General features: G+C 45.1%; 1 protein-coding gene across 1 annotated transcript in view; it reads right to left on the bottom strand.

The window, feature by feature from the left end:
* The window catches only part of LOC109384396 (signal-regulatory protein beta-1-like), a 17,973-nt gene extending 8,026 nt beyond the window's left edge, over positions 1 to 9,947 (bottom strand). Inside the window, exons 1-3 of the mRNA XM_019645707.1 lie at positions 9,614 to 9,947; positions 5,564 to 5,872; positions 1,494 to 1,820 (exon numbers count right to left, since the gene is read on the bottom strand). Of these exons, the coding sequence (XP_019501252.1) occupies positions 1,494 to 1,820; positions 5,564 to 5,872; positions 9,614 to 9,872 (895 nt within the window). The 5' untranslated portion in view covers positions 9,873 to 9,947. The remainder of the gene's footprint in view (positions 1 to 1,493; positions 1,821 to 5,563; positions 5,873 to 9,613) is intronic.
* Positions 9,948 to 11,596: the final 1,649 nt, after the last annotated feature.

The raw sequence follows: 11,596 nt of genomic DNA, 5'->3' as shown, positions 1-11,596 counted from the left end.
CACTTAATCTTTAATACAATTTTAGGAGGCTGGTATCATTAACACCATTTTATAGATGAATAAACTGAGGCTCCGAGAGGATAATTGACTCAGCTGCCTGAATTTATAAAGCTATAATTACTACAAACTAAATTTTTAAATAATTTTGTCTGAGTTCAAACAAAATAATAGTAGCTGACATTTTTGGTAGACATACATGTAGAATTTACATAATTAATTCATTTACTCCTCGTAAGGACTCTACGAGTTTGGAAACCTCACTAGACTCATCTATACTACATTAGACGCATCTTCAGATGAATAAACTGAAGCACAGAGAGGTTAAGTACCTGTGCAAGAGTTAAATGGAAGAGCCAGCTCTGCCATTGGAGCAGGCATCATGGGGTCCCCGGGGTAAGGTTGTTCAGGCAAGTCTTACAGACTTGCTTATATGGTTATATTTGGTCATGGAAAAGAATCTCCATATAACCCAAAACACTATTTTAATAGGAAAGCATTGCTGAAGACCATCTCAGAATCATCAGTGAGTGTCGTAAGCAGAACTCTCTAATGAAGTTTCAAGGAGATTGAGCTGGGAAGATTGCTCTTCCCTCAGAAATGAAAAAAAAACTTTCAGGATGGCCACATCTAAAGTTAGCCACAGCCAAGCGGCCGGCCGAATGGCTCAGTTGGTTAAGGGTTAGCTTAAGAGCGCGAGCTCTGAGCAACAGGGCTGCTGGTTCGATTCCCACATGGGCCAGTGACGCTGCACCCGAGCTGAGCTGCCGCTGAGCTGCCAACAGGTGACAGGATGGCTCAGCTGGTGAGAGCACATGCTCCTAACAGCAAGGTTGCCTGTTTGAGATGGTGGGCTACACCCGTCCGCAACTAAGACTGAACTCGGCACCTTGAGCTGAGCTGCTACCCGGATAGCTCAGTGGATAGAGTGCATGCTCTTAACAACAAGGCTGCCGGGTTCAACTCCCGCATAGGATGGTGGCTACGCCCATCTGCAACTTGGCACCTTGAGCTGAGCTGCTGCCTGGATGGCTCAGTGGATAGACTGTGCACTCTTAACAACAAGGCTGCTGGTTCGACTCCCGCATGGGATGGTGGCTACGCCCACCCTCAAGATTGAACACAGCACCTTAAGCTTAGAGGTCACAAGCTGCCGTCGGGCAGCCAGATGGCGACTGGCGCCCTCCACAACTACTATTAAAGAACAACAACTTGGCTGGTCTCCCTCCCCAATTTCCCAACACTGTTCCCCTTCCCCAATTCCCCAATTTTAAAAAAGAAAAGAAAGGGAAAAAAAAGAAACCTTTTAAAAAAATTAAAATAAAAAATAAATAAAGTTAGCCACAGCCAGAAACCATTCTGGTTATTCAAGGAATTACAGAATCTTGTCGGACAAGGCTCGAATGATTATGAACCCCTCTTCTCCCAATGCATTTTGAAAACCACTCAGGGGACAGAGGTGACCCAGCTGCTCACAGGACTGGAGGTGAGCTTACCTGGGCTCCCAATGGGCTTGTAGGTGGCACGCACTGCTGTGGACAGTATGAGGTTGGCCTGGATAGGAGGCTGTGCCTCATGTTGCACCTTACAGGTGAGAACCCGCTCAGACCCCTGCAGTGACGCGTTCACCAACTGCAAGCTTTCCAGGGTGTAGGTTCCATCACTATTCTGCTTGGGTGTGGGTTGCTCAGCTCCCTTGAATTTATGGCAGTTCTCCAGCCAGGTGAGATGTACGCTCTGTGGGTAGAATCTCTGCACGTGGCAGGTAATGGCCACCAAGTCCGAGGAAGGTAAAGCCTGGGATATTGTCACTGCAGGGGGAACTGACACAGCCCAGAGAAAGCAGACAATTACTGTAGGAAGTCCACCATAGGAGCCTGGGAGCTCCTTGAGAATGGGGCCATCTGCCCAGGGCCTGCCCCAGAGAAGGATTTAGCTATTGGTTACCAGATGCGTGTATAAGTAAATGCATGATGAGTGGGTGTGAATTCATGCGTGAATGCATGCTTGGATGGATGCCTGCATACCTGGACGCATGGATGAAAGAATGAATGAGAAAGATAAAGCCATCTTAATCTTTACTTTCTTTTCTATGATTATTAAAGAGGGAAAGGTGAAATTTGAGTTTCCTTTAAGAATCTATGAACCAGTTGGCTCATCTATGACTTGGTAATTCTAAGATTTGAAGATTCATACACTCATTAATCTTTATGACTAAAAGATACTACAGTTTTACATAGAAGGGAACATGAGTTTGGAGAAGTTAAGTAGCTTGCCAGTCACAACTTGCACAAGGTCACAAGTGGCCAGGATCATACCAGAGGCAGTATGTGTTATTGTTATGTTATTTGACTGAAACTATAAGACTATAAGGCATTTAAGATTCCTGGCTCTAAAATTTTGATATAACGACTTCTAGAATTTTTTCAACTAGATTTTCAGCTGTGCAATAGAATGTATTTATGATGAGGGAAATATGGAGGATTTAAAAATATTATAAAACATGAAATATTTTAGTACAATTCATATGAGCACACAGCACTTTGTGATTCTAACACGAAACCAAGGGATGAGAGATCCAGATTCTGGTCCCTGCACATAGCCAATTGCTTGACCTTGTACATGTCATTTACCCTCTGTTTCCAAGACTGTTAAATTATGAAATTGTTTAAGGTCAGATCAGCTCTCACAGGGCTAGATAAGACAGACTTCAGCTCTTGGTCTAGGGTAGAGAGAGTAACACCTTATCTAGTGCAATTTGAAGGAACTAAGAGCATCTGACCTGAAAATACCCTTTCTGCATACTCAACCCAACTCGATCTATCAAATTATATCAATGGTGATGCTAATGGGTGGGACAGGTAAGGCAAGACGCCATCCCCAGAAAGCCACAATCTGTCCTTAGTCTTTCCCCTTCAGCACAGAAGCAGGGATTCATACCAAGCAAAGAGCAGGACGCTCAGAAAGGAAGACCCGGGATAGTGAAGGCCTAGTAATTGGAGTGGTTACCCATGGAGAACAGTTCAGGGTAAGGTACCACCAAGCAAGTGTCATGGGCTCTAAAGGGCCTCAAGGACCCATAAGGGTAGGGAAGCTCAGGTGGCTCATTCAAGCCACAAGTGAGTTCTCCTGGCTGTATGGTGTCCAGGGCAGTGTCGGGAGGGTAGAGACCCAAGCACAGCTGATGATAACAGAATGGCAGTGTTAATCCTCACAAAACCAAATGAGATAAACACAGAAAGCTACGTGGTGTCAGAAAACAAAATAAAAAGCCACTTAGGAGGAACCTATGCAAAATCAGGGCTCAATTTCATAGGAATTGTCAATGCTTAAGTTTGTTTATTTTCAAAATGGGAATTAATCTGCTTTGTTCATTTACTGTGAAGATTAAGTTAAATGAGGCATGTAACAGTACTTTATAAACTGGAAAGAGCTTTACAAGTGCTGTGAACTGTTATACATAACTTTGGGGAAATGTATTTTAATACGAATTAAACAGTGTTTCAACCTTTAAAAAAAGAAATTGGTTGAAACTTCATCTTGAAAAACACTTCAATTATAAAAATAATTGTATTAATTTATATTTTAAATTAAATATAAAATATAATTAAAACTTTGCACCAACTTTTAGAAGGAACAAGTGTTGGGAGTATAAGGAAGTTGGCATAATTTTTTTCCCCAAAAACATATACTATAGTATCAACAAGTCCTTCATTTCAAATTTCACATTCAAGCACAATCGCTAACAGGGAATTTTGAAAAATTATTTGAGTGTTCTATCAATTTTCACAAGCGCCTCTTTCAATCAAAGTGTTCTCTTTTGAAGTAGCCACAGAATCATTAGGATCATAGATTTTTCTTCTTCTTTTCCCATCTTTAACCAGCAGTTCCTCAACATCATGTACATCAACTTCTTAAAATAACTTTCGCTAGATCTCTGATTTCACGTTGCAGTGGATGTAGACTCTGTGGGCACAGTGTGATCTGATGTTTGTCATACTTCCATGATGGCAAGACCCACCTCCTAGAGCAGAGGGTTTCTGGGCGCCACATCACCGCCGCCAGCCGACTGATCTCAGGCCAGTGGTGCTGGGTGGTGCCACTTCCCATCTCAAATTCCTGAAACACCTTCCTGATTCGTTGCCTCAGGGTTTCTCCATGACCATGAAATGCCACTCAGCCCACGCAGGCATATCCCAGCCTCCCCTCCTTCATGGCACAATCTTGAGAAACAGTCCATGCAGTTCCTCACGGGGTTCCCAGTGGCACTGAGCCTCAGTCATCCACAGGGACACGCAGTTCGATACCTCCCCTTTTCTAGGGTGTCCCTCCTTTCCTGGCTCACTCTCCCCGTCCCTTATTCCACCTGCACCCAAGTTCTGGTTGCAGACATTGCTTTCAGGGGGTACTCAAATAAAGACACCCCCAAAGTTATTTCTGTGACAGGAAACCCAACCTAAGATGCACGCAGTGTTGAGCAGGGAGGGGTTTTGAGTGGGGGCTCATTTTATAATTAATTCATTTGTGAATATTTGTATTTTCTATGGTTTTTGCTTCTCTATGCAATTCCAGGGAATTATATAATAAACACTCAGATAAGTGTCTGAGCATTTTCCTACTTTATAGTCAAAGATACTGAGGCTGAAAGAATTTCAGTAACTAGCCGGAGATCCCACAGCTGCTAAGTAGCAGAGTCAAAAACCAGAATTCATGTCAAACGCCTCTCACGCACCAGCTTTACAACCTGGGGCAGCTTTCACGTCTTTGAACCTTAGTTTCCTTCCATAAACCATGAATGGGACAAACAGTACAGGGCAGTTGTACACGTTAAATAAATCATCCCACACAGATATGTGTTTTGATTGTGGGCTGTGCTCATTCACAATGTTGGTATCGATACTTTTATCCATGTAAAATGATGTGGTTACTCCCATGATTATAGCACACAAGATAAAGAGGAAAATGTTTTGTACACTTGAAAGTCCTATATACATTTAAGGAATTAATTGTACTGCTGTGCAGCCTTGAACCACTCACTTGCCTCCTCTGGGCTTTAGAGTTGTCGTGAACAATGGGACAATCACTAAGGTTCCTTCTAGGCATGATATGTTATAATCTCACTGAATGTACGGACCTGTCAAGCATTGGTCCAGGCTGGGAAAATCAACAAAAACATTTCAGATTAAAAATTAGGCCCTTGCCCAGGTATGAGTAATGGTCAAAAGTCCTTTAAATTTGGAAGTTTCAAAGACCTTTACATCCTTTTCGTATAAAATAATAATAAAATTACATTTATTGTTTATTACTGGAAGGTATTTTGTCTCCATTTTACAGACACGAAAACTGAGTTCTGAGAGGCAATATAAATAATAATAATAATGCATGATAACAACAACAATTGCCACTTCTGCACGGTTAATATTAAGCAGCATGTGTTCAGTACTTTACAGGTATCATTTCATTGAATCCTTGCCATAAGCAAGTGAGGGATATGCCGTTTTTCAGATGAGGAAACCTAGACATCCACAGCCCAACTAACCCAGCTGAACAAAGAGAAATTCCTTACCACGGAGGTACTGGTCCAGGCGAATGATTTGCTGGGAAACCACGGTTGACTTGTGCTGGACTTGGCAGAGGACGTGGGAGAACACATCGCCAGCCTGCAGTGGGATGAGCACACTGCTGGTCACGTTGTAGGTATCTCCACTGAGATGGACCTCGCGCTGGGGCTTCAGCAGTGTGTGGTTGTTTTTACGCCATGTCACTGTGACATGCGACGTGGGGAATCCGGAGGACATGTACGTCAGTTGGATGCTTGTGCCCGGCTCAGATCGCTGAAGGGGCCCTTGGAAGATGTGAGAGTAGGCGCTCCTGCCTGCAAGCAGACACCCCTCCTGTGAGAAGGCATGAAGGTGCCCAAATCTCAGTCTCTCAGTCAAGAAGCCGCATTGCCTCCTTGTCCATAAGGTTTAAAGGTTATGCTCTAAAAGGATTTCAATTCTGAAGCTGGTATCAGAAGTCAGATGATAAAACTACAGGGTTACCAACAGTACATAAGGAGTCCAACCGTCACCCACACCTCACGGCCACACCCATGTCACATGACCTAGCTGATGGGTTCTGCCTAACTCACTGAATTCTCACCACAGCCATAGGATGTGGGAGTTACGACTCTCCCCATTTCACAGATGAGGACACAGGACACAGACAGGCTAGGTAACTTGTCCAAGGCCCACAGCTAGTCAGTGACAGAGCCGGAGTCCTTAGCCAAGCAGTCTGGCCCCAGGGTCTGTGCTGTGACTATTGCTCAGCTCTGCACTCAGTCCCTGAGAAGGGAAGAGCGCCTCACTGCTCAAGGCCAGGTCATATGAAAGCAGGTGGCACAGAGAAGTGGTTAGGAGAACAGGCTTGGGGGTCACACTTAACCCAAGTTTGCACTCCCAGGTCCTTCACTCAGTGAGCCTGAGTAACTCAACCCTCTAAGCCTCAGTTTCCTCATTTGCAAAATAAAGATGATTCTAAATTTTCAGAGTTAATTAATAAATTAAGCAAAGTAGTGGAGAACATGTGGCACATATTAATTACTTTCTAAGTGGTCTATCATCATACAAGCTCAGACAATTAAGTTCGCAAACTCATCCTAGAAAAAGTGCTACATACCTCATTGCTGAATATCACTACGGTCACCTACAAAGCACTCCCCTTGGGAAGCTATGCACCCATGCCAGCACTTAGTCCACCCTTCAAAGCAATTTGGGAACTCTTTTTCTGGAATGGCCTTCAGAGCTGTCATCTTACTACCCTTGATGTCCTGAACGTCATCAAAATGTCTTCCTTTCAATATTTGCTTCATCTTCAGATAAAGAAAGAAGTCACTGGAGGCCAGATCAGGTGAGTAGGGAGGGTATTCCAATACAGTTATTTGTTTACTGGCTAAAAACTTCTTCACAGACAGTGTCGTGTGAGCTGGTGCATTGTCGTGATGCAAGAGCCATGAATTGTTGAAGAAAAGTTCAGGTCATCTAACTTTTTCACGCAGCCTTTGCAGCACTTCCAAATAGTAAACTTGGTTAACTGTTTGTCCAGTTGGTACAATTTCATAATAAATAATCTCTCTGACATCAAAAAAGGTTAGCAACATCGTTGCAACAAGTTCGCGAACTTAATTGTCAAACCTCATATACTCATAATAACCATCGGAAAATCATTATTAATCATATTTCTAATGTTAACAGGGGAAAAAAGGCTCAGGGAGACAATCAGTGCTTCACCAAAGGGCCTCACAGTGAACAGAAACCATATTCCAACCAAGGAGTTCTGATCCCATCCAAAGGCTCTTTCTGTTACATAGTAGCTGCCTCTACTTCTCCATAGCTGACTCCATAATAATCAGTAAATTTTAATATTTTCCGACTTTTTTTCCAAGGTCTGGGCTGGGCACCACGGAGATTGCAAAACAGGCATTATAGAGCACCCGCTGTGTGCCCCATAGTCCTGATGCCCAGCAGGGGTCAAGAAGGAAATCCCTAGCAGGTCCACTTGAGGTGGGCATTTGTACAGATGAGGAAACTGAGCTCAGGAAGGGCAGTGCTTTGTCTGAGATCCCAGATAATCAGTTGGCAGCCCTGTGATGTGACACTGATCCGCTGGACTCCAAACTTGGCCACCTCCAATCCTAAGAGCCAGTGTCTGCTTCAAGAGCTGAGGGTCTCACCGTGGAGGAGAGGAACAAACTGATAACTCCCCATCAGGGGCTGGCAGGAGGCCCCGTAGTTTAAGTGAGAACTTAAACTGTGAGAACTGAATGATGTGGGCAGATATGACCATTCAAGAAGAAATAAACACCAGAAATAGAGTATTTAAGGTTGATTTGAGAAGACACTTGAGCTAACACTAAGGTTTGTATTCTCAGGCAGCATGTTAAGAGAAAAATACAGAAAAGCACATTGAATTTCTCAAGAGACAATCCTGCCTTCTAATTTCATCTCTGAGATGCCTGAGACCTTGGCCCTTCTGCTGCCTTTCCCGGTTGTCTTAGGTCACAGAAGGTATGTGAGGACCCCTGGTGCCCAGTGAGCGCTCTGCAGGTGTCAGCCAAACAACAGAGGCACAGAGCTGGGAGCGTATGAGGGGCAGGGTGCTGAGGAAGGGTTTTATGGGCCAGACTGAGGAAGTGTAGGTGCAGAGGTATGTTAACACCAAATGCCAGGAAAAGAAGTTGCCCTCCCTTGTTGTAAGCCACAGGGTGCTGGGAAGCGCTGCCCAGGGGAGTGGTAGAATCAAAGTGATGTTCTCAGGGGGTTAACCTTGCAGCACTGGGCCAGGTACGTTGCATGCTGGTGAAGGAGAAAAACAAACCAGGACAAAAACTGAGTCAATACAGAAAATATGTAACTTGCTTCTGATCAGAAAGGCCCAGTTTTGAGTTTTTCACCCAGATCTGTATATCTCTCTGGGTGAACGTTTTTCTTATTTCTGCTGCACTGCTACAAAAAAAAAAAAGGGGGCACAGAGAAATTGAATGGTGAAGGGGACCATTCCTCCTGAGAATTCTTACAGCACACAGATAAAGGCCATTTCTGTCCGGGACACATATAGAGTGCCGAGTCTAAGCCCTTGTTGTGAAGATGTGTTGCCAGCTCTGCGTCCTGCGCACCCTTTCTCTTTAGTGGCTGGGCTATAATACGTGCACGCAGGCACAGACGCTCCTACTTCTGGGAGGGAGCTGTCCTTCCCCCACTCCACGTGGTTCTGTAGAGCTGTCAGTCCACACTGGCTTAGCACGGCCTGGCCCAGGCCTGGCCAATCATAATCCTCCCTTCTCTCCACGCCCTTCTCTACTGCCCATCCCCTCCCGTTCATCTCTCTTTCTCCCAAACTGATTCAAGATAGACCAAAAAAACCAGATTTCGTCTGTGGGTCTGAACAGTTAGCGGGCAGCTCCCCCTAGTGGAAAAAATCACCCGAGGACATAAAGAGCGAGATAGATACCGAGGAATAAAGGGTTAGCACCGGAGGGTGGAGGAGGAAGAGGAGGAGCGAAAGAAGGAAAAGGAGGGGGGCAGGAGGAAGAGAATGAGGAAAGGGGGGGGGGTGTCAGGGGTGGGGGAAGGCAGAGAAAGGAGAAAGGGAAAGCAAACTGAGTAGCAGAGAGAATGAGAATCTCACACTTGGCACCCACCCTGTTTCCCACCAGAGTCAAGATTTCTGGCCTCGTATTAAAGTTGACTTCCAGAAATTACCAGCTGAACCAGACTAAAATCCTTCCTAGAAGGGACGTTGGCACCCAGGAGCCCATAATCGGCCGTTTTCTGTAATCAAGTGTTAAATTAGCAGAGAGCTTTAACCTGAAGAACGCATAGAATCCGGGAGGGAAAGTCCCACTCTTTCTTTCTGGGGAGGGTGTGGACGAGGGAAAGAGGAATAGAATTTAGGGGTGAATGCCTGAGAGTTTTATCGCCGACCCAAGGCGTCCTCCGTTTCTTTACCCTTATCCAGTGCTGCTCTGAGTCCCTCACCTACTACTGTCTACACCTCAGGCAGATGGCCCGAGTTTTCATACCCGGCCCTGCCAGCCGTGCTACCCAGAGGCGGCTGGGCGACAGGCTGCACCCACCTTTCTTCAGCCTGGACAGGGTGATGTTGGTCCGGACTGCGGGCTGCTCATCCTGGAGCGCCCAGCAGGCAAACTCACTCCTGTCCAGCTTGGCCTCTGCCTGCCACGTGTGCTCCAGAGAGTAGGTCCCATCTGGGTTGCTTGTGGCCTGGGGGACCACCGGGGTCTGGATCTTGTGCCCGTTCTCCATCCAGATGAGGTTCAGGGGGGAGGGGTAGAAGTAGCTCGCGTGGCAAGTAAGATTCACTTTCCGAGGCATGTGGATGTACACCCCAGGGGGGTTGGTGGTGATCTTCACGGTGGGGGCAACTAGACAGAGGAACAGGAGGAAGCATCTGTTCAAATTAGGCCTGTGCCCGCCTGGCCCCTATGTTTCTCCCTCCTAGGAACCAGCCACAAGAAGATCACCCACTCTCTCGTTCCTTTTTTTTTTTTTTTGAGAAATTTTTTTCCTTGTGTGCTCCATGTAAGGAAAGTGGAGCCAAATGTTAATATTCATTAAATATGGGTAGAGGTTCACGGGTGTCTGGTATATTATTCTCTAGATGTTTGAAATATTTCATATTATGAAAGATAATTTTAAGAATTACTAATGTATAATGCCCCTGAGGATAGGGACTAATTTTATTCATAGATATCCTCAGCACCTAGAATAGTGCCTGGCCCATAATAGCTAGTCATTTATTGAATGAATAATAAATATTTAAAATTAATAAATAATAATATTTATCATATCTAATAATAGTTATAAAAATATTTATTATTTCTAATATTTATTATAATCATATTTATTAATGCAATGATATTAGTAGAACAAAGATGTCTAGAATGGAAAGTTGGACCAGATAATAATAAGATCAAACATTCATGAACAACTTACTGTGTCGGGCACTGTTCTAGGTGCTTTATAAGGAGTAACTCTCTTAATCCTCACATGAAGCCTATGAGGTAGGTCTTAATTTTATTTCCATTCTAAGAGGAAACTGAGGCACAAAAAGGTTAAGTAACTTACCCAACATCACACAAGTTGTAAAGGGATACAAAGTATGAAACCCAGCTGGTCAGCCTCTGGAACCTGTGCCTGTCATGGCTATCCTGTGTGGTCAGCCATGGCAGTGAGGAATTCCAGTTTCCCATTAGTGAAATGGGGCTTCGGGTGAAAGACTTTAGAAACCATTGCTGCCAGGGAAAATGATGTCTCTCACCCCACCCGACTGCCCACTCACCTCGGAGCACTTGGGAGAGGTTCATGGTCTTGCGCAGGGGCTCTGCCAGGTCCCTGTGGGCGACTTCACAGGTGATCTCTGATAAGACATCTTGGCGGGCCAGTGTCACCCATACCTTACTGGTGATGGAGCAATTGCCTTTGTTGTCAGTCAGCAGGCGCTGAGCTGAGGCTGGATACTCATCTCTGTCCTTCATCCAAGTGACATTAAAATCGCAGGAGCTGAAGGGGCCAGCGGTGCAGTTGAAACACACTGAATTCCCAGGGGCTGACCTCTGAGACGGACCCATCAGAGTGATAAAGGCCTGCCCAGCTACAAGAGAGAGAGAAAGCACTTGTCTGCACACTGAGAGCAGGACGCATTCAACACTCAACAGCCTGTAACACGTGCCTGTGTGTCAGGACCTGTGGACCTACTGTGCACCATGCCTGGTTCCAGCCTCGGAGAGCATATGAACAGATGATAACTGGATAATAAGTCCAATTACAACGGGGGCTCAATGACTTCAGGGAAACCCAAACAGTGCAGAGAGAAAATGCCAGAAGGAAGTATTCCAGAAGGGTGATAAAAAAATGGTTTTCTGGAGGAAGTGACATTTTGAACTGAAACTGAGGAATGTGTTGGAACCAGCCATGGGAAGGAGCAGGGGAGGAACATTCTAGAAAGTGGAAACAAGCAGGTGACGATGCTTCAGGCAGGAAGAGCTTAGTGTACTTGAGAAACTGAGAGGTCTGTAGGACTTCAGCATTGTGGGCAA

This window comes from Hipposideros armiger, unplaced genomic scaffold, assembly GCF_001890085.2.
Source record: "Hipposideros armiger isolate ML-2016 unplaced genomic scaffold, ASM189008v1 scaffold_94, whole genome shotgun sequence".
Lineage (NCBI taxonomy): Eukaryota > Metazoa > Chordata > Mammalia > Chiroptera > Hipposideridae > Hipposideros > Hipposideros armiger.
This window is presented reverse-complemented; position numbering and strand designations above follow the sequence as displayed.